The sequence below is a fragment of the Meleagris gallopavo genome, chromosome 10, assembly GCF_000146605.3.
Source record: "Meleagris gallopavo isolate NT-WF06-2002-E0010 breed Aviagen turkey brand Nicholas breeding stock chromosome 10, Turkey_5.1, whole genome shotgun sequence".
In the NCBI taxonomy this organism is placed as follows: domain Eukaryota; kingdom Metazoa; phylum Chordata; class Aves; order Galliformes; family Phasianidae; genus Meleagris; species Meleagris gallopavo.
The window spans coordinates 20,024,981-20,048,462 of NC_015020.2; the positions used below are offsets into that span (position 1 = coordinate 20,024,981).

Below are 23,482 nucleotides of genomic sequence, written 5' to 3' on the forward strand. Positions count from 1 at the left end.
TATGATAGTTAAGGAAAGATAACAAAGGGTTCGAGTGTTCTTGTCATAAATTACTTCCCAACTTTGTTCCTTTTAATGGTCATTCCAGATTTTTTCAAGTTTTAATAGCATTGTGTATTTTCCATCTCATGCTTTTAAAAGTCCGAGGCTATCCAGGCTGTTCCCTTTCTGTCTCAATGACGTTCTTAAAAGATCCTTGCCAAACAACAACTAATTGTCTTGTGGGGATGATGAGGCAGCTGCAAAGCTACATTATTCCTCTGTCAAATCTGACATTGTGAGCTCCTTAAGTCTTGGGGTGAAATACTGGCCCCATTACAGTCAGTGGCAGCACTCCCAGAAGGCCTGCGTTTCAGCCCAGACATGTTTGCTGGGCGATACGAGCTATCCTGTCTTCATTTCCTCACTCCTGCCCCGTCGGAGTGAAGGATTTTTTCGCCTTTGAAAATGGGCCAGGTTCTCAGACCAAAGATTAAACTTGGCTCAGCATCTTTGTGTGGCATTGAGACTGCTTCGCCTTTGTTGCTGCAAATCGGGGCTCTCAGACAATACGTTCCAGGCCAAACTTGTGCTTTTTATTGTGCGGTATGTCCTTTTTCAGATGTCTCTGAAATGTGGGAGAAAATCATGATCTGTAATTGTCAGCTTCCCAAGTTGCTTTGTCCTGCAAATAGCAATGAGACAGCAATAGAGGCTATGGGACGACATGCCGTACAGTTGCATTTTTTTGTGAAATGCATTATCCGTTGACTTTAACATTAGACTCCTCTGTTCCCAGAAGACTGTGGCACGTGGGGTTCATAGGCTCATGCTTGAAAACATTAGAGTGTGTAGGAGCTCGTAATATTTTAATGGAAAACCAAGGCTCTAGGACGTGGAAATGAAAGGCTTTCATATCCCTTTCAATAAAACTTAGGTGCTGCGTAGCTCAGTAGAGGTGAGCAGCGGAAGGTATTCACCAGATAATGCTTCTTTTGATACAAATGTCTCTAGCTTTGATTTACCTGGAGGAGAGACCAGCCTCTCAGCTGCTCACATTCAGAAGAGGACTTGGGTTTCTCATATGCATTTGTGCTTTCTACAGGGAGATTTGTAACCTCTGTGCTTGGGGATGTACATCATGTACACACCAGAGGTCCTGAAGTGTGTATTTCCCTGCTTGTACTGCTTACAGATTATGACAAGTACACTACAGGGATGATGCAGCCTATTTGTAACTGTACTAATAAATGCACCGTTGCCCTAAAACAAAAGCAACAAGTTTCATTAAATGTTAGAATTATATTAATAGAAAAGCAGTGCTTAAAGAAGCCGAATGGAAGTGCTGTCCTAATTGTTTGGGTTTTTTTTAAAGAAAGGGTATCACTGGAGGAGTGTAAGAAAGAATCTGTGTCACGGAACATTGTATTCTGGATAAAATTTACATTTTCTTGATTGCAATGCCAGTTTCCATTAGCATTTCTTAATTTCCACATCCCACCTGTTCTCATTGTGAAAATAAACACACACACGAGTAAGAAGAAAATGATTTTGAAGTGCAATTCATGCCATATTCACTTGAGTTACTGACTGTGCTCTCTTTTGTTTTCCCAGCACCAATAGCTGCAGGAACAGGCCCTAATTTCTCCCTCTCAGATTTGGAAAGTTCTTCATACTACAGCATGAGCCCAGGAGCAATGAGGAGGTCTTTACCTAGCACATCCTCTACCAGGTAATTTAATCTCTGCCTACTGCCGAGTTACTTGGAAACCCAAGCAAACATCATTACTCATCTGGGAAAGTAACCATTAATTATTTGACAAGTTGTTTGGGGGCCTCAGGATGGGAAGCTGCTTCAGATTCACGGAGCTGAACGTTCAACTGGATTGCTGCTAAAATTCTTTTTGTGTGTACAGGCTTTGAAGGAAATCAGTTGCGTTGCCCTGTGTAACCTCTGGCTCCTGTGTTGGTGTATCAGGAGCAGTTCTACTGGAACTGTTGAAGTTATACTGGTGGCACAAGAGAATTGGGAGCATATTGAGACCTGTCACTTTGCCCTGGCTGGATAGCCTTAAGATAGACTTTTGTGCATCCTTGCTCTTAAAGTGTTATCTCTGAAACCAACATAGGTCTAGGGCCTTACTCTATAATGTGTTCAGATTTTCAAATTGCATTTAGAAACTTGTGGCTCAATTATTTGAAAACTGTGAATTGTTAATGCCGCTGACTGCCGAGTCTCACTGGGGTTTTGGCTTAGATGCCACCTACCAGACAAGGATATTTTTTATTTTTTACCCTATCCTTTTACTTTAACCATCCATGAGATTAGATTTATAAACAAGCTCAGTCACTCTAGTAGTCTTGAACACTATTAAAGAACCAGATTGATTTTTTTCCCCCCACAGCCAAAACAGATCACTTATTTCAAAGACATGACAAGAAAGTCTAACTTCAGCCCAGGGTTGTTTTACATTTTTATCTCAGTCTGCAGTGCCACCAGCTTTGCAGTAAGCAAGTACACATGTAGAAAGGCTCTATAGTTTGAATATAGCTGTTGTTTTTGTTTTCTAAAAAGAAAAGCTTTGGAGGGATGCTCTTAGCCGTAGTTTCTTACAGCTTGAAGCAATGGCAAGAATATTTTCCATCTTGCACTTAGTGTACATTAGGAAGTTTGGTGACTACAATTTCCATTACACATCAGTTAAAAACTTAATTCACTTTCTTCTTTGCATCTAAACTTGGCAGCCACCCTATGTTCAGTGCTCATCACCAGCACATCATAGGTTCTCAGGTAGAGGTTGATTGTGACTCCCAAACAAAGCTGTGGGGTTATTAGTGTTGCTTAAGAGCTCCGTTCTTGCTCTTCTGTTCTTCTGCAAATAGCTAGCAGTGATAAGGACCTAATTATAAACAGCATGGGTAGTTAATAACTTGGTAATATGTTTGTTTTCCTCTCATTAGGCTGTTCCCAGTAAGAAAAAAAATATATTTCTTAAATACACAGACTCAGAGGAATTATCAGGTGGTGGTAATTATATTGTATGCACACAGTTTCCCCTATTGACACATAACAATTCTCTAAATTAAGGAATGGCCAAACCTACATTCTGCGCATACCACAAGAATCATCCTTCCTGTTACTCACAAACTGCTTTCTCGTACCTGTGCAGAGCTTGGGGTGAAGAGCTGTGCAGAGGCTGCATGTTTTAGACCAGTAGAAATAGGAAGATTTTATGTCTTTTAAATATGTTCCCTCTATAGAAAGGAGCCTGTTCTTGAATGCTTTAAATCTTAATAGAGTACAGATTCGGGGTAAAAAGTAAGCTGACACAGCCTTGGAAAAGCACTTAAAAGAGAAATTCTCAGTAATGTCCCCACGCAGTCTGTACAAGTCATTATAGAAAATAGAGCCAACCTCAGTGTCTTTGGCTTTGGGATCCTCTCCCCACCAAACTGCTGAGTCTGAGTCAGCGACCACCAGAAACCACTGAAAGGGCTCTTCTGTCCCCTGAGCCAAGGGGAAGGGAGGTGTGATGTCTGACAAAGGTCAGTACTGGTCAGAGTTACCTAGTGGGGCTTTTTATGCTTGGTGGCAAACACTTAGGGAGAAAAATGCTTACGCTTGTATGATAATGTAAGCACATGAATCACTAATGGATTCGTCCATCTTTTACTCATCTACACTTCTTAGGGGACCAAAATCTGGGTTAATTAAACAGCTACAGTTAAAAAATTGAAAATATACGTTTGGAAGGGCCTGTAATGTGTGTTTCAGAATAAGCTGTTCAGAAAATCTGACAATTAAAATGACTTGCATGTCACTAACATATCCATTCCAATTGCAAAAATAATGCAATAGAAATTAAATTCTTTTACTGGCCTCTGTGTTCTTTGGAGAATGTCCTACTTTTTGACCCATAATAGCCCAGATGTTAAACTGTCTCTTAAACTGTCAAATTAGCACAGGTTTAGGGGCTCAGTTTAACCCCATGAGAGGTTGTTTGTCTCACATCGAAGCATAGCCGTTGAAAATAAAGCAAATCAGAAACAAAAAGTGGATGCTTGGAGGCTGGGTGGCTGTGTGGGACTCATACCTCCCCCTTCTCAGGGCCCTCAGTCTGCTGTCTTTCCCAAAGCAGATTAGGCTCAAGCAGTGCTAGCAAGCTATGTCCCCAAAGAAGCGCCTTTGTTCCTTCCCACATACGTAGTATTTATTATGCATTTTTACTTTTTCAGCTCTACAAAACGTATCAAATCTGTGGAGGATGAGATGGACAGTCCTGGTGAGGAGCCGTTCTATACAAGCCAAGGGCGCTCTCCAGGAAGTGGCAGCCAGTCAAGTGGATGGCATGAAGTGGAGCCAGGTAAGCCACGGCTTTCAGGAGCCCAAGAAAAGTATTGCTCAGTTTTATTATCAGAATACACTGAATGCTGTATACAAGGTGATCTATTGTCAAAATCTTGTAATTTCTTGTGAGAAAAGGTCAGCCTAGTGAAAATGCTGTAGTGGTTTTATTGCTCCTGCAGCTGTGAATGTTTCTGTACTGTGTCACTTCTGTATTTTTGCCAAATATCTTAAGTATTTAAATAATGTAGCAAAAGATACACTGTCTTTGTCTGTCAAAATGTCCAGATTCAGTTCTGGGATAACAGTGATGTTCGCTTAGCAAAAAAGCAGTACCTGTCTGGGGCGTGCCCCGCAGTTATCCTGTTCAAATAAATATCCCCAAATCCATGTAAGGTAGAAGGACTTCTTGAGCGTTGTACAACACTTGAAGTTACTTAGTAATGACTTTTTAGAGACTTACAATCTCATCTGTAACACCGTGAAGTGTGGTTGGAGGCTTCATATTGAAATGACTATCAGTTGGTATTAAACTCCATAAGCTTTAGGAAGCAGCTCTTCTGCATTTTCTCAGTGAGCTTTTGTATGTGATCTTTCTTGCTGATCATCTTTTGGGTTATGTTGCGTACTCAAGTGTCTGTTGGTCACTTCTCCTGAGATCATCTGGGTGCTTAATACTATTGCAAATCTTTTTCTGGGTCAGTGCTACATACAAGGTGAAGCTGATGTCTCTATTTTGGTTACAGCTCAATATTCAAATATTTATTGCCAATAAAAATAACAGAAGTCTTATTTGTTAGATAAACACAGGCAGTGCTTTCGTCGCACAGTGTTTGAGAAGCCTTCCAGCGTTGAGAAGGCCCTCTAAGCAACCCAAAGGGTCTTTCGCAACACATATGTTTTTCTCCTTTCTTGTTTGTTTGGATTTAAATTAGTATGGTTTTGTTTTAAAACAACACATGCTTGTCCAGGACACTGTGTATAATCAACTATACAGCACAGAAAAGTAAATTCAACCTGAACAGCATTAAAATCAGGTCTGCGGGCACTTGGCCAGCCACCTATATCCTTCATCATGTAGGAAACATACCCACAGCTTTCTCTGGAGACCCTGTCAAACAGCTGTCCTTTACTGCATGCCCAGAAAGTCACCAAATTTGGGCTATTCCAGACTGGGAGGGGACTGATTCCCGTGCCTGAGAGCCCTTGGAGGATCCCCTGCCAGCTGCCCTCTCTCCTCTAATGAGGAGGAGCCAGCTTGTGGGCCCTTATTGACTGCAGATGTGGCACTTTGGCAGGAGCAGAGGGTGGACCTGCAGGCAGACAAGTGCCAGGCTCCCTGTGACTGCCATGCCGCCGCGGTCCCTGAGGCTCTGGTGTTTTCAGTGAGGTGCCCTGCTCCTTGGATGCTAAGGGCTGTTTCCTCCATCAGCTCCAGCCTCCAGATGATGTAAGGCAGAGCTTCAGCTTGTACTAAACTACTCTGCTCATGGAGCGGCAAAAACACAAACAAAAGCTCAGCGCCCGTCGAAAGGAAAGATCACAACCTCCTCCACAGACACAGATGGCTAAATGCTGACTGGTTCACTGCTTCTACATCATTGTCAGACTGAAGGCTAGCTCCCCCCAAAGTTTGGGGTCCTCTTTATTAATGGCAAACGCTCTTCATTTGTACAACAGCCAGAGGTTGGCTATTAATTTTGCTGTCACTTCTGGTGGTTTTCCCCGCATGCGGTCATAATCTTGGTCTTATCCAAGTCCAGCCTAGATAGTGGCACTGCAGTGCTGTGCTGGGCAAGAAGAGAACCTAAAGCCTTACACACGTGTGGGGTCGGGGTTTGAAGCAGCACCACTACTCTTTACCCACTGGGTGCTTATCACAGAGGAGCACAATTGCCCATGCCCTGAGGTTCTCAGAGAGGCAAGAACAAGGCAGAGAAGGCACTCCCTTCCTCATGACCTTCCTCACCACAGAAAAGCCCCAGGTTCTGACAAGGCTTGCCTGTAAAATGGCAGAAGATCACCTTGCAACATAAGGAGCCAGGTACCGACTAGATATAGCTCAGATTCATCAAGCTATCTATCACTGTCACGGCTGAGAAGAAAAAGAGCTTTATCCTGCCTGCATGGGATGCAGTTTAAATCTTGGTTCACAGCCACACCCTGAGACTTCTGCCATGGCTTTCCAGCAGCCTCTCTGAATTCACTGCCTCGGCTTCTCTGAAAATGTCCTTTCATTCCAGGACATCAGTAGTGTGTACATGGTACAAGATGCTCCCCCCACAGTAACAGAGGGACACATCCTGCCCCAGTGCAGCACACAGCTCCATGCCTTACCTCATTAACCACACCTGGGCCTGAGACTGACATCTGGCCTGTGTGTTTGACATGGGTGCTGTGTCTCCATAAGTGTACATTTCATGAGTCTTCAATGGGGCATCTGCCTAGAAAATATAGTGGTCATCTGAAAGCCACACAAATGATGTTAGCATTTATGTGTTACCTGGTGTCTTGCCACAGTGTTCCCTTCCAGAAGGGGTGGAACCCCTGCTCTGTTTCAGATCTGTCCTTTCCAACACCTCTCTTGTCCAGAGAAAGGCCTTTCCATTTATTTAACCTGCAATCAAAAGCCATGGCTGTTTTAACGCACAGTAATCGCTGAACTTCTGTGTTTTGCTTTTTCTCAGTAAAACTCTCAAAAGTCTAAAAACTAAAACCATCTTTTTTTGTTTCCTTTGGCTTCTCTTCCATGCGGTTTCTCTTTATGCTGCGTGGAATAAGGCATGTATCAATGGTGCACAACGGAGCTGGTTATGAAGGCAGGCTGACGTTTTGTCCTGCGCTGGCAGAGCAGTGTAAGCCAGGTTTCCAAACTCCATAATTAAACCCTGTCCTTTGGGTTACCAGCCAAACAACGGGAGGAGGAAATCAGACCAAGGAAAGGAAGCTTAGACTTGTCTGTGGGATGGCTGTTCTGGCTGGGAGGGAAAGTTCAGAGAGAGGAACCAGCAGCCAACCTCCCAGCCCAGTAGGATTCACACCAAAGATAATAATATATCCTTTGGCTTTATTACCTTTGAGTAGACTGCTTCCTCACAGGGGATTTAGATTTAGGCAGAGATAGCTCCTTGGCCTATACGCCTTGACAGGTTTATGGGAGTGAGAGGATGAATATTCTGTCTGTGTGTTGCATTTGCTTAATTCTGAGGTGTGCACATGAGAAAAAGTGGGGAGTATTATGCAGGAGCAAATGTGAAGTGCTCTGTATGACTATGCCTGTATAGAGGGAGAGGGCAGAGCTCATGGCACAGAGGGCTACAGCAGAAGGTATTGCCTGGGACCGTGCAGGGAAATGAGGCCCACATGGTGGTTGGAGAAATGCCACACTTGAAAGAGAACACGGCACAGAAAAGAAATGGAAAAGGAGAAAACAATTTCAGACCGTACAGAGGGGAAAAATATATAGGGAAAGAAAAAAGGAACAAATGCCAGGAAAATAAAGATTTGACTTCCTAGAAAGGAAATATGAAATGGAACATGTGAACTCCTCGTAGAGAGCACTCCAGGCAGAGGGTTATTTACCGCCAGCCGTGACTAGTCACTCTACATCTGTCTCCATTTTTTTCTCTTGAACAAATTCCCTTTTTGGATACTTTCTTCCTGCTTTGCTTCCCTGTGATTGCCCCTGTAAGTGGTCTTTGGAGGGCAGGCTGTATACTCAGAACATATGTGCAAACTGGCAGGAGAACAGAAGAGGACAAAACCACTCTGTGTGCTATTTAGATTAGGCAGTGGATGCTTCCCCTGTGCCTACTCTTGGGGTCTCCGCTGCGTGCAGAATCCATGCTGCACCTATTGTCCAGCCACAGTCCTTCCTCGGAGCTCTTTCTTCAGAAGGTCCCCGGGGGCTCCCAGCACCCCGACATCTGTCTCACGCAGAGACCTTGCTGGGCATAGTTCCTATCTGCTTCACCCACCAGCAACATGACCTTTCCATTCTTGGCATTTCAAACCCGCAGTAACGAGCAGAGGACTCAGCCTTGTGTTTTTTACATCTAGATAGTTCTTGCAAGCAAGGATATAGCACTCTCCTTATACGTCAGATGTGACAACCAAAGCAAAAACCGACATTAATTCTGTGTTCTTGTACTGTACTCCTTGAGTCTCACATCCATTTACCTGCACTCGAAAGCTCCTGGGGAGCTCTCAGGCCTAGAAAGGCTGGAGTCTGCCAGAAAAGATGAATTTCCTCTCACAACAGGAAGGCTTAGGAAGTAAAACAAAGCAGACATGTAGTAAATTACTTCTGCTTTTCAAATACCTTTTGCGGTATCCTCCTTACCATTACTTTATCTCAGCACTTTCGGTACATAACTCTTGTTATGTGAGAAGAAGGGCAAGAGAGGATAAAGATGATTTTAGTAGGAAAATAAGGCAACATCATCCTGGTTTTGAACTCAGGTACAAAGCTGGCCCGTTCAGCTCTGTGGCAGGTCTGATGGCAATAGGGTTGAGCCATAATTACAGGTATGGCTTTTTAATTCCATCAGGGAAGATCGAGTTTATATATATCGGTATCCTACTTACACATTTTCTAATGCATTCTCTGATTCAGTCCAGCAGTAATGTTCTCATCATGCTCTGCCAGTCAGTTTGGAGCACAGCATATGGATAGTGTTTGCCAGTTTTACTTCCATTGTATTTCTATAGTATCACATGGGAAAAATGTTTAAAATGCAAATTCAGAGCATCCTCTTAATTTCTTTACTTAGATCTTCCCAGGACTTGTATTTCCACAAGTGAGTGCAGTCCCTAGAGGACAGTAACCCCAAGAAAGGTGTTCGTCCTCCTCAAGATTTCAGAGGGGACAGTTAGCTCTGCTTCAGTTGTAGTCCTGCCCAGCTTAGAGCAGTGCACCCACTTCCATACTGGGGAGAGCTCTGGTCCTCCTGCTGGCAGATGGATGGGGCTTTTCATGGGGTGGTCACCCACCTTCCCTTGCCCCAGCTCCATCCTGCTGTTCTCATCACACTGTGCTGATCTTTTTTGCATCTTCACCTTCAAAAACCCACGAACCAGCTGAGTCTTTCAGCACAAAAAAACCTTTGGGAATTAGTAATCACACTTGCACTGCCTGCTTGAAAGACGTATTTACAGTTCCAGCAGCTCATGAAGTTGATAATATAATATGAACTTACAGTGGCTGGAGTTCCCTGTTAGACTGCTGGACACGTCTTTGATAGTAAAGATACTGTTAAACTCAGCCTCAGGATTGCTTACTATGCCATTCAGGCTAGAACTGTTCATTCTCATGCCACCATCTATGGGACTGTCTGAAAATAATTTCTGAGCAATTTCTATGCAGCTGAAGAGTTGAGATCTTATTTTGGAGTATTCTCCTTGCAATGGCAGTGACCCCTAACTTATGAGTGCCATATCTCTCCTCGTTGCTGGTTATAGAAGGCAACTGGTCCAAGTTGTTTCAGCTCCTGTCCTCTGAAATCTGGAACAAGCTGTCTTTGTAAAAGACTTTCAGCATGCAAAAAAGCTTCTTCTCCATATTCACAAAGGACCTTTTATCAGTGCCTTGCAGGTCAGAAAGACTCATTCAAGAATAGATTAGATGAGTTTGTTCTCAAACTCTAAGTAGAGTTATGTCTTGGAAATGCCAAAGAATTGGTATAAGGGAGATCATAGGTTACATTCTTTGTGCCCTAAATGCAGTTGTCAACTGGCACCATGTAGAAAAGAAAATCTGTATCCCAGCATCAGTGATGCAGAGCACATCTGAGCTGTCCTCAGGCAAAAGGTCTATAGGCTCATCAAAAGTCAGCATCATACGCAGAGCTCAGAGAAGTTTGCAGTGACTGTGTTATACTAGTGACAAAAATTCAAAATACTGACTGTAGAAAGGATGAAAAATGTAAGGATTGTGTTTTTTTTAATTAATCCCTTTTTTGCTGGGGAAACATTCAACTTCAGACCCAGAGCAATCAATATTAAATAAAATTCTGGCATTACTATTCTGTGACTTGCTGGAGTGGACAGGTGTCATTTGATTGCAAGCAAGCATAGGAATTACATGGCTTTTGTTAACTTACTGTACAATTAATGAATATACAGATGGTATAGTATATCCAGAAGCTTGGCTGATATAATTACTATATTGGAGTAGGAAAAGAAAAACATTCACCCTATCCTGGGCTCACAAAATAGACTCCAGCAGAGCAGATCTCCAGAAGAGATCCTTTCCCCTGGTAGCCAGCTTTTAAATGGGTCTAGGAGAGGTGCAGCCAGGCTCCACCCCTTCCTGCAGCACAAGTGAGTTGCCTTCACCTGTGCTCCCATGGCTGACTCACTGCTCACCTCAGGTGATCAATCAGAGGTTCAGGCTGTGATTCAGCAGCCCCATACACTGACTGATTTTGTTGGGTACTCATAGACCCATTTATGAAAGACAAAAACAAGGAAACATCTCAATTTCTTATATCCAGAAGAGGTCTACATCCGGGATCCCAACCAATTGCATTTACTCAGTATTTCCCAAACGTGACATTGTGTTGCCCTCAGATTCTTAGGCTGTAAAGAACAACCAAGCAGCACACTCACACAGCCAAGAAGATTGTACCTGCCCTGTGTGGCAGCTTCATTACACACCTTGACATTCTATCAGCAGGCACTGGTGCCATTTTTTCCTTCCTTGAACTTAATATCAGAAGACAGCAGTGCACAACCAGACCAACCTCCAGCCATCGTATAATCTGGTTTTTCTAATGGGAGGTGAGAAACAGATCAAGTTTCTTTGATCACCAGAACATTTTGGTTTACAACAGAGAGAATACCATCAAGCTGATTTGTATCTCTAGCCGAAAAGTTACTGTATGGTAACTGTTGAGTCACAGCCTGAACCACTGATTGAGCACCTGGGGAATGGACCTGGTCAGCCCTGGGAGCACAGGTGAAGGCATTCAGCTGTGTGACCAGAAGGGATGGAGCCTGGCTGCACCTCTCTTAGACCTCATTTAAGGGCTGACTGCCGCTGGTGAAGGATTTCTGGTTGGAGTTTCCTCCTGTGTGGAGCTTCCCTTACAAGCCTTGATCTTCAGGGATGGGTGAGCACTTTTTTTTTGTAACGCCTTTCCATTGCACTAGTCTCTTTGTTATTGGACCTCTTGTATCATTGTTCCACCACATCTATCTTTCTAATTGTTATGGGCTATAGCAGACAGAACCTGCTGCCCCGTAGGTTTGAGATAATTTCAACTGTTTGTTTTCTCACTTCCAGAGCTTTGTTAAGCTGTGTACTGTGCCTAGGACTTGTTTACCTGCTTCCCTATTCCCACTCAGACCCATGTTTCTCATCTCCAAAGCACTACACACAACTTCTCCCATTTCTCCTACCTCTTACAGCTTCTGGCACAGATGAGAAACAGAGCATGTCTGGGCTAGCACTGCCTTTCTTGCTTCCATGACTGTACATGGAGTTAAGCGTGGCCCGTGTGGGTGCTGCTGGTATTGGGTAAGCAGGCAGATGCCTAAAGTTAAATGTAGTATGAGAGCATGCTCCAGCTACTGCAAAATATGGAGCTTTACTTATTTTTACTTCCTGAGAGTCCATGTGTTCCCTCATCCCTGCATTACAGTGTCCCATCAAAGCACAAGCTGCCCAGTGGTTTTTAAGACTTTTTGTTTCTTCTTAGAGTAATAACACTTTATCAACTTCTACTGAAATACCATATCAGCTCCTTGTCACTGGCAGTCTACAGTTCCTGCCGCTAAAAGTTTAATGCATTTACAGGAGCACTTAGGCATCAAGACTTTGATATCACAATCTGTTAGTCACAGGTGCTACATGATAGGTTTGTGTTAGCACATTATAGATCTTCTATCAGATACTGTACAAAATGTGTGTGTTTCTCTGCCAGGCAATCAGAATCAGACTGCTGCATAGTTGATGAGTTACTCACCAATGTAAGTTGTTATTTATTTTAAACAGAATTTTTTCAGAACTGCACCTTCATGGATAACTTTAAGTTGCCAGGACAGCACAGATCAAGAACTTAGTGAGCCAGGGAAAATGCAGCAGGTCAGTTGTGTTGCTTTGAGCATTATCAGTCTTCTGCAGTAATGTTCATCAAGTTGAATGATTAACACTACTCATTTGCTATAATAGATATAGTCATCTTGACAGCAAATTACCACTGGATCAATAGCTCAGCTTTTCTTTGGCAATTCAGTAGCAGCATGAGACCTGTGACAACATGCCATGCTGTTGGCATTACTGTTTCTGTACCATAGAAGGAAGTGAGAAGTGGGAAAAGAAATACTAATTGAAAAGTCTGCTCAGACTGAAAACTTCTGTATGTTTTCACACCTCTGAAAGACTCCTTTTTTCCCTCATAAAGCGGACACAACAACAGGCTTGGCCCTGAGATTCAGCCTAAATTCTGCTTTCCGTTTTGAGTAAAACCAAAAGTCCCATGCAGGTGTTTGGGCACATACCTGCCTTGCTGTAGCCCCATGAGTAAGACACCTCTTTGTTATGATCCCAGAGAAGTCAGCCACTCAGTGCCGTGGCTCTGCTTTTTCCATCTAATTCCAGACATCAGGAAGTCCATCACTGAAAAATGGGTAGAGCCCTGCAGGAATTCTTAGAAATTGCAGAAAGTGCTTTACTTCCAACACTGTCAGCCACACATGTGCCATTTGCACAGACTTTAATGACCAAGTTAAAAGCAGATCTTTAGTGTGCCACAATAGGAGTGAGAGCACCTGAGCTCATCTCTGGCTCCACACATGGGTGGCCTCATCTGAATCATTCTTCGGATTGATAGGAAAGATTTAGTGCACAGAAAACTCTTCCCTGACACAGGCTGGAGAAACGCCTCCTGAAGATGAAGGGATTCCTGGGATGGGAGTGCTGCATCAATAGTCCACATTCCTAATGTTCTTCAGATGTCCTCGCTGGCTGAGTTATGTTCTGCCAGCTCTCCTGTTTAACATACAGAAATAAAACAAAGGCAGAGAAGTAGTTTATACTCTACTTGTGTCACTAAGTGAAAGTGTTGCTCTTCCTCAGTATGGCGACAAAAGCAGACTTTTGTCTTTCTACATCTTTTCTGCAGCGAGCTCTGAAAGCTCAAGTACTGAGGACAGAAGGCCTCTCTGTTTGAGGACTTCTGTTTGTCGTCTTGCTGATTTGGAGTATGTCAAACACAACTCTGAGAGCTCCAGACAGCTCTGCTCTGATACAGTTATCCTTGAAGATCATCTGATAGTGCAGCATGGGACTGTTTAATTGCAAGACAGGATTAAACGCGCTGAGAGCATTGTACCTGTCTTCTGAAAGTTGAACTAGTTTTTTATTTGCTTCTGGGACCAATTCAGGATGTTGACTTGGATCTATAAACTCTTGTATAGATTAGATCTTGGTTAGGAAATGGACTGCATTCCTTTCATGTGCTGTCTTAGCAGTTGAGATCAGCAGAGTTGCTTTTTCTAATGTGTTTGGGAAGCAGAAGCAATATTTTATCTCCTGGTATGCTGGTACAGAAGTGTTCAGCTTTATTAATTCTTCAGCACACAGGAAAATTCTCCATCACCTGTGTAGGCAGTCATGGGAAAGGACCCACTGCAGAGGCTGTACTAAACTTAGTTTTTGGAGGCAGCTGGAAAATATTAGTAGTCTTCAGAGCCAATATCCAGAACATATTGAGAGCCAGTAAATGATGCATATTATTCCAAATTCCTGTGCACTTCTGTATTTTATAAAACAGATAACTAAAATACTCACCTAGCCAGACCAGTCCCTAAGGGATGCACATTTCCAAGCATAGGACAAACCAGAGACACAGAACTGAACCCAAATTAGCCAAACAGGATGGCTAAGTGGTCGAAACAAATGGTTTTAGGATCACTGAGCAAGGGCCATGACCTCCTTTTGCATCAGTCAAGGCAACTGTGAAACTTTGTGAAAGAAGCTCACCACAAAACAGATGCTGGGCTATCTTAGGTAAATAAATTACCAAAAAATAATAACAAAAAACTCCCCTACGCATTTTACAAAGCACAGCTGTGTAAATATTGTATGAAATGGGGGAGAGGGGGAGATGTAACCTACACCCTTTTTTTTATGCAGAAGTTCTGCTCTTGGCACTGTTTATTAACATTCCCAGTACAGCCATCACTACGCACAGCACACAGTGCAGCTACTGTACTCATTTTGATCTTTGTTCTGAAGGAGAAAACAGGCTTTGCTTTAAGGCAAACATTCTCACACAAAGTTAAAATGTGCAATGAGGAGTGCTAGGGGAGAGAGAGAAGATGGTGCAGGAATGGGAACAGGAAGCAGACTCTATTGCATCTCCTTCTGTTTCCTTTCCCACACCGCGTGCGCTGCACTGACTCTGGATGTTCCTCATCCACCAGTTCTGCACAAATCCAGGAGCACTCCTGCAATGTTAACTTCTCTGAGCTGGACACCCATTGCAATTCTCCTGTTTCTCAGCAGCTAGGAGCAGCACACTTCAGCTCACATCAAAAAGCATGGCTCTTCCTAGCTAGACCAAAGACTCACCTAGTCCAATTTGCTGCTTCTGATAAGAGCTGGTAGTGGACACTCGAGGAAAGAATCTAACAGCAGGACAGCTACTCAGTGCTGCTTGTCGGAGTGCAGCCTCTCAGATGTTGGCAGCAAGCAGCTTGGTTTTAGGAGCCAGAGGCTGTGTTTGTATCTTTGTTTGACAGCCTTCAATGGAGATGTGTTCAGATGTTTTTAACCCGTTCTTTATTTTGGCTGCATCGTCTCATGGGAGTGAGCCCAGCTTAGCTCAGTACTGTGTAGAGAAAAACCACTTCTTTTCCCAGCTTTAAATCTGTTGCCTGATCATTCTGTTTGATGCTTTTTTTTTTTTTTAACTGCCTGAAATAGTGAGTAAATCATTCCCTGCTTAGCTTCTTTAGAGCTAAGCCTGCCTGACACTTCAACCACAGTCAGGGGAGCAGAGGAATCTGCAGCAATGGTTTGGCTGCATGGCTGCAGAGCCATTCTATACCTGCAGGAAAGTATATGTGCTGTGATGAAGTTGTGTCATTCCTCTAGATCTGGAACCTTGGTAACCCCAGAACTTGTGGCACAAACACAGTGCTGTCCCTCAGCCGTTCTCCATACAGCCGCTAGTAAGTGACTCTTTGGTTTCCAGCTCCACAAAATCTTCATCCTCTCCATCTAGTGTGTATGCTGAGTACAGCTTTCTTCTGAGTTCACTGAGGTCTTGTTAGAGGCAGGTAGGTATGCATAGCATATCCCACCTCTGCTTGCCCATGCTGCTCTTGCCGGGCCTGCAGCCCTGGTGAGATCATTCCTCCTGCTCTCCTCTTACATCAGTGCTTGATGCTATTTTTAGTGTGATATACACCAAAAAGCATAACACAAGAGATCCTGTAGCTAAAATTAGCTAGAAAATTATAGGCTGTGTTCTGAAGTTTTGTGCACAGTCTTCATTTGGTTCACTGGGATTTGCTTTAAGATCTTTGAACTCCAAGGAGCCAACGAGATGAGGTGGTGTCTGCATCTTCACGTCCAACAGCAGTGCTGAAAAGAGTGGGGCTGTTTAAATCAGAAAGGGCTGGAGGCAAAATCTTAGGTTCCACCTGTAGGAAGGAAATACCTTGTATTTTAAAAGGAAGGGTTTGCAGTCAATGAGATTGGAGAAGTTGTGAATGTATGGATTATCTTTCTTTGTACTCAGAGTAACGTCCCATTTTATTACAACAGCCCACGTTTGTCTCCAGGAGTTTTATCTGTAATGCAGTACGCTAATGCACCACTGTGCTCCAAGCAGGAGAAAGCACTTTGGATGTAGTCCAGATTTAATCCTGTCTTAGGGTTTGCCTTTGCTCTGAACTAAAATAGTGACAAAGGAAAGTAAGTCACATCCTGACTCTTCTCTGAGCTTGGCCAATCCTCAACATGAGGTGTGTGTTTGAAACAAAGGGTGCTGGTTGTCTTCTTGCTTCATAGCTCTTCTGTCTCTCTGGGCCCTTTCAGCTCATACAACCTACATCCCTTTTCCATTCCTCGAGTGCAAACCACTTGGCTGCACGGAATCTGAATGTGCTGTTCAAGAAACTGCTTGGGACTGTCAAAGTAAAGGTTCAACATCTGACGTCAAAATGAGTCCTGAAAGCAGTCCTGTAATCCAGGCAGAATTGCCAATTCTGGCCATTTGGAGCTTTTAAAAATTAAAAGATCCCCAAAACAGCTGTATTTCTTATGCAAATCCGTAGCCAAATGGGAACTTGTAGGTAGTAAATAAATGTTTGCCCTCTGTTTAAAAAATGATCATCTAGAAACTCAGTAATTTGTGGGGGACAAAGAGGGCAAAGCAGCCTTACAAACAGCGTTTCTCCCATGTCATAAGAACCATTGTGCCCGTTCTCTACTTTTACAGATTTTTTTTTTCTCTTTAATGTTAAGTGGAAAACCCTGAACAAAAACTGGCACTTAATTCAGAGTAAACAGTGGCAGCAACTGAATAGAAACGCAGTGTCGAATATACGACCACCCCAGGAAAGTGGGAGTCCGTTCCTTTCTCATCTCTTCCAGTTGTTGCCTCCTTAAGCGAGTTATTCATAAAATCAGCCTTTTGGAAGTGCACAGAAACATTATTTTTTTTATATTGATAGCGTCGCTTTAAAAAAAAATGGTTAAAAATCGATCTGCTGGCCTCTTGGGGAAATGCTGTAATGTTTTTGGCTGTCTCCTACTTTCTGCTGCCAGCGAAAAGTACCATCTGGCTTGTTTAGGGCCCTTTTCCATATCAGGTGCTTCCAAAATTCTCCCCAACCAGAGGATTGTTTCATTGGGTTGCTCTGCCTGCTGAGGCATGTGTCCTGGGCTGGGAATCCTACTGCTTCTGTTCCCTGCCATCTTGCTGACGGTGGTGTGTGTATGTTTGGGCACGGATCTTGCTGCCTCTCTCCCGAGGACATTTGCATCATTGTCAGCTGCACATATTAAATTGATATGCAGGGCTCAGAAACACGTATCCCGTCTTTTGTCCCTTTGTTTGGGCAATTGTTGTGGTTTTTAATTCTTCTTTGACACCTGGAATATCACAAAGCTGCTGATAATCTGTTGGCTAGTAAGGGGAATGTCATTGATAGAAGGATAATGCGTGTCAGACTTATCTCCAGATAATTGCAGGCACACCCCAAGCCCTTGCAGCTAAGGGAATGAATATCCTAAATCTGCTATTATTTTGGGGGAGCATATGGGGAGGTTGAGAGCGGTGTCATCCTTGTATGGGATTTAAGGCCAGTGTTAATTAACCCCACGTTGCTGTATTGAGTTAGACCCAATGGAAGCCAGTTTGGGTGCTACCATACAGCATGCAGCGCTGTACCAAAATGGGGTTGATGTTCTTGGCTCCTCCAGGAGTGGAGCTGCTGCCCATGTGCCTTATACACACGTATGGAGCATCACGGTGGGAACCTGGCCATTCAACCTGGGCCGTTTGTTGGCGACGCCTCCTTCTCAAAGAAAGAAGAATCAAAGGATTCCTTGTTTTTTGAACTTGCCATTTAACTTTGATATAGAAATCTACCCCTCAGAGGATTCGGGAGTCGATGAGAAGTATGGCTAAGCATAGACTTCTGATGTGATCTTGTGGAAAGGAGGAGCGTGTTCAGATCCTGGCCTGAGCTGTCTTGTCCTATTTCTAAAATGATCTGTGCCATACACTGCTAACTTTTCCTGTCCATCCATTAAAAAGTGAATTATGAAGAGTGCTGAGACAAACAGATAGCAGTTTAACCTTGTTAGTAAAAATCAGGTAGCTGATATATATTGTGAGGATGTTACCTCACAGACCTTCTTTTCAATAAAAGGTTATGAAATTACCTTGTTACTATATAAACTGCCTTAGCTGTGTGCATTCTTCCAGAGGTTATTGTTCTCTGTACGTTGGCACGGTAGTGTGACTGTGAGGAGTCAGTTCACCATGCAGTGAATTCCAAGTACTTGGGAGATGGCCTTATCTATTTTTCAGCAAAGGAATGAAACATTTTTGTTTCTTTCCTCCCAAGGTACTTAAAGTTTCAAAAGACATGCTGATGTGTAAAGGAAATAATAACTAAAGGCCGGATGGGAAGCAGTATCTCAGAGTACTTTGTTTGCTAGTTTTCCCCCAGAATCCTGATGTTTAAAGCACAGGTTAATATTTAAAATTAAATAAACCCATTTTGTGAAGCAGTGAGATACTTGAAGTATATCGCACATTATTCATTTATTTTTGTGTGAGTGCAATAAAAATTTTACAAGCTGTAATCTTGTTCTTTTAATAGAGAGAAAACTATGCGGAATATGTTGCTTAGAGTATTAGATAAGCTACAGTGTGTTAATCAAATATTTTTGTGATATGAGGGCAGTTGAGAAAACAGTACAATTTTTGCTAATGGCACTGGTAAGTAAACGGATCTATCATTACATTGTCATGAAAAGTGACATTGAGCAGAAACACCCTGCCAATCCCTAGAAGATAAGTATTTAATGTAATTAGACAGACACTGTCTCCTTTGTTGAATGTAGCATTAATCACCCAGAGAAGTCCAACTTTATATGAAATGGCTTTTTCTGATATGTCTTTGTATTAGAAAACTACTTGCATGGTTCTGTCATGATGATATATTTGAAGAAATGATTGCTGTTCAGTTTTCCTCATGACCAGTCTCGCTGTGCTATGTTCTGTAATGTACATTTGTTTTATTTAGCCACGTTACGTTTTATAGCCACAACTTGCTTCCAAGTCCAGAAAACTGCACGCATTTGGAGCTGAACCTCCTTGAAATAGCTAATGCAATCCGCTTGTGCAATCTAAGAGAAGCACAGATAGCTCCCACTCTGTTCTGCAGCTCTTCGTACGTGGTGTTAGCGTAGGTTCCTTGTTACAGCATAAGCAGAATGTTTTTGCCTCCAATGCTAGTTCATAATATCACACGCATACGCACACACAAAAACTTCTTTCTATGAAATCTCATTGTTAAATTGATGAAAAATGTTGCCCCCTTCCAGAATTCATTGGCACTACATTTTTCTCTCCTCTGTTGCTTGTCATTTGTGCTGTGAAACGCTGTCTGGTGATGAGCCGGTATCCACTTGAATCGATGCACAGCTGTATCTCCCCACCTCCTCAGTGGTGCAGAGGGCTTTGAAGGGGAAGAAAAGGGTTCAGTCAAAGATGACAGCAGACTTCACCAAGTAACAGGTGGAGGTCAAGTCGGTTTATTTGTTGGGATGAACAGAGCGCAGAGATGAAAAATCTTTGCCATAATAAGGTTTAGGAAGAAAATGCTGACTAGTCTGAGCTTTGATTCCAGCTGACAGATCCTTTTCTAGTTCATTACTTGATTTCACAGTTGAGGCAATTTTAAGAGGCTTAAAATTATATTTCTGCTCTCCTCTATAAAACTTTTCGATCACTTTCTAATTTTTGCTTTAAGGGAAGTTAGAGGGACTCCCTAATAGGTCAGGCGTGCCTTTAGAATCTTACCAATTGAACATGCCATCAAAAACGAAAGGATAAGCCTTTCTTCAGGTCCCCAGTTTTACTGATTCGTTTTACAAATAAAGTAAAAATTGACACGTAGGTACCGATTTGATCAGAAAATGAAAACTTCAGAAACTCCCCCGAGAAGTGGGTAGTGAAATAAGAGTGATGCCTGGGAAGTCACTTTTTGTGTCCAGGAGCAGGGGGTTTTGCAAGCAGTGGTAACGCCACGAAGGAGGCTGTGCCATGCCGGTGAGCCGTGCTCCGTCCTGAAAGGCGGTCACAGCAAGAGCTGGGCAATCAGAGCAGAACGTCCTGATGCTGTGTGCAGTGCTGGGACTGTGCTGACCTGTCGGCATCGTTGCGTATCAGTGCAGCAGCACAAAGGGATTTCAGAGGGCTGAGCTGAAGCGTGCGAGGCTCTCCCAGCTCAGTCCCCTGCCCCTTCTCTCTGCTGGCAGGCGGTTCTCCCTTCCCACCCTGTCTCTTCCACCACTACCCGCTTCCTACCTGCTGAAGTTAGCAGCACAGGAGTATCTTTAGCCATTTGCTAAAATCCTCCCCCTCAGACTTTCTATTACTTCTGCATTCATTCTTTGCAGGAAGAGGAAACTCACTGGTCAAACCCTTGGACACCAGAATAGTTGCATGCAGTTTCCCAGGGAGCCAGATAGCTCTAAAGCTTCCCAGTGAGTGACAGTTTCTCTCTTCTATTCTTCTGAAACATGTGTTTTACACATATACTGGAAAATGTTAATATCAATTTACAGCCAAATTCTTGTTTTAAAAAAAAAAAAAAATTATCTCCCAAAGTATATACACTCCGAGCACCTCAGCACACATGTCACTTTTTTATGTAGGAAAAAGTGTTGGATGCTCTTATACACATAACATCATTGGGCTCGAAAGCTGTTAGCTCATTTAGAGTTAGTGGCAAGAACACCGGACTTGCCAGCAGCAAACTGTGAAACCTCTCCTGTGTGACGGGTGGAAATCTCATGGGGGTAGGAATCCAAAAAGGGGAGGCGGGGGGTGTAAATCTGTGCATTTGGATTTGAGTACCTTCACTACCATGGTATCAACTTTGTCTTAGAAGTCCTTGAATCACACAAATCGTTGGAGGCTGGGAGAGAGTTTTGGAGAATTATCACTGTGTGCTTTCCCTGGTCTCTTCCTCTTTCCTTGGCATCCATTAATTACCGCTGTCAGAGAGAGGACGGCGGGCTAGGTGGATCCCTGTAATCTGATTTGGCATGGCTATTTTTCTGTGTTCCTAAGCTCATGAGATCAAGTTATGTAGGATTATTTCATAATGCCAGAGCAGCAGTTTCTGAGGCTCAACAAAGCTATCTAGCAAAGTGTCTATTAAAGAAAAATCCTGTCCCATACTGTAGCTTTCTTGGTCCAGTGAAGCAGCATCCTCATGCATACAAATCTTGTAAAGTTACTTCTGATAGCTCCCTCTGTCCCTTCATTTTTGTAAGCTAAAGTGCCATTTTCCTTTTTACAGCTTAATTGAGCCTAAATGCACCCATTTTCTGCAATGTGGTATTTCGGTAATTTTACTATTTGCTCGTAAGTTTTCCCTTAAGCAAACGGAAAGCTTCCCCTTTATCACTTCACTGGGCCAAGATTTCACACAGTATCCTGCTTGCTACAAAATATGATAGTGTTCTCTCTCACCTTGTTTCTTTTTTCTTCTTTTACTTTCTTTTATAAAATTAGGATATCTAAGAAACCCCGAACACCGCGGAGCACTACATGGTGGGTGTGCCTATTCAAACAATGCCAATGCTCTTGTTCTGGGTGCACAGACACTGGGGTGGTTGGGGGGTGAACCAGCTTTCCCTCTTGTTTGGGTTCTCTGGTGGAGGAGAGCGCTTCATCAGAGCGACGGCCCGGAGGGAGCCTGGATGTGTTACCTCTGCCCTTTCCATGCCTGTTTCCATGAACTTGTAGGGACTGTTTCCCTGTGAGCCCTCTGCCTCTCTGTCAGATGTGTTTTCAGCTGCTCGGTGTATGTAAAGGTGTTGGGCGGAACTCACGAGCAGCTCCTCTAGAAGTGAAGCCAAAGCCACCCTGCTGTACCCTTGCCTCCTCAGCCATAGGAACATCCCATTTTTTTTTTTCCAGGGGGATCCCTTGTTACCCCCAGAATCCCAAAGCCATTGGGAATGTGGAAAAATGAGGCTGATTTTTGCCTGTCTGATATCACCTGTGTGAGAACTGATGTGTTGGGAAGCTGTTAAGTTTGTGCTGAGTGGGAGCTGCCGAGGCTTGCTGGGGAGTTGCTGGTGGTGGCCCTGCAGTGCCATTGCAGCAGGCACACGCCAACATACATCAGCTATGGGCACGTCCCAGTGAAAGCACAGCAGCTCTACATCAGCTCCAAATGAGTTCTTGTGTTATGGAGAAATGAGATGACTGTTCAGCCCTGTGACTGTCAAACCTGAGCAGCCATATCATAAAAACACCCAAAGCCACTGCATAGCAATACGTAATAGTTCCATGAGTACGCTCTTGACCTGTCAAATTGTAAATCCATTTCAGCTTGGTGTGATACATGAATTCAGCTTGCAACTATTTCATTCTTTGGAATAATGTGTAGACTCTTCACCTTAAATTGTGTAGAGATCAGGTGACTTTACAGTGCATGTTAAATTATCTGAGTTATTTTCAATCCTGTCCACAGCCCTTTTATTAATTGAAACATATGTTCAGTGGCTGTGTGTACCGATTAAGTTCAAAACCAATATTAGCACCAAACTTAGTCTTGTCATCATAAAAGTCATTTCAAAACATTACCATGCAGTAACTGAGGTCACAAGTCTGAAAATTCTGCATATTTGCCCATCTCCATCTCATGCCTTTGGCATTTAGTAGCCATCGTGGTTATATATAGCCTGGATAGCCGATGATCTTTTGATGGCATGCAAACATTGAGCAAAGGATTTGGAGGAAAAAAAAAAAAGAATTTGACTCGATCCTCTTCAGTTAGTAAAATTCCCTTTAACATCACTTGCAATTTAGAATCCATATGCATCTCAGGAAGATATAGTTGAAACATAAATCTATTCTGGGTCTTTTACTTGCAAAAATATCATACCTCAGCTATAATCATATGCAAAGACTTTTTAGAGGGCTTTGTAAATGCCATCCAAATTTACGATGGAATTTTTTTGCCTAACAGCTATAGATGTTCCATCCCCAAAGCACCCACATAAAGGTGTATTCTCCTATGGATGGCTGCAATTTGTCCCCGCTGTTATATCTAATCTGCCAAGTACGCTGAAAAAGTCTCAAACAGCATTTGAAATGAAACAAATGGAATCATGAATTTTAAATGACATCATGAAGTTTAAAGACGTCATTAGAGAAGAGTTTTTGTTCTTATTAAAGTATGTATTTACAAAATGGAAAATGACATGGAAACGTGATGGAAGTCAGAGGGAGAAGCAAATGTTATCTTGCTGTTTGTTATGCTTCTCACTAAAATTTTCAAATTTAAAATTCCAGTTAGGTTATATTTTGAAGAAGTTGGTCAAACATTTGGAACCAGTTTATTAGTTATTGGAAGAGTTCCTTGGACAACAAGACAGGAATGGAGGCT

At 43.0% G+C, this 23,482-nt stretch overlaps 1 protein-coding gene across 3 annotated transcripts in view; it reads left to right on the top strand.

Moving 5' to 3' along the window:
* The first annotated feature begins 1,589 nt into the window (after positions 1-1,589).
* Positions 1,590-23,482, top strand: part of LOC100549426 (nuclear factor 1 A-type) — a 50,559-nt gene continuing 28,666 nt past the window's right edge. For 2 of the 3 annotated variants that reach the window (XM_019618724.1, XM_031554896.1), the window contains exons 1-4: positions 1,590-1,711; positions 4,216-4,343; positions 20,475-20,561; positions 21,598-21,636. In XM_019618724.1, the coding sequence (XP_019474269.1) occupies positions 1,662-1,711; positions 4,216-4,343; positions 20,475-20,561; positions 21,598-21,636 (304 nt within the window). In that variant the 5' untranslated portion in view covers positions 1,590-1,661. Of the gene's footprint in view, positions 1,712-4,215; positions 4,344-11,355; positions 11,437-20,474; positions 20,562-21,597; positions 21,637-23,482 lie in introns of those variants that run through there. The other variant, XM_031554897.1, reaches the window with a different exon arrangement.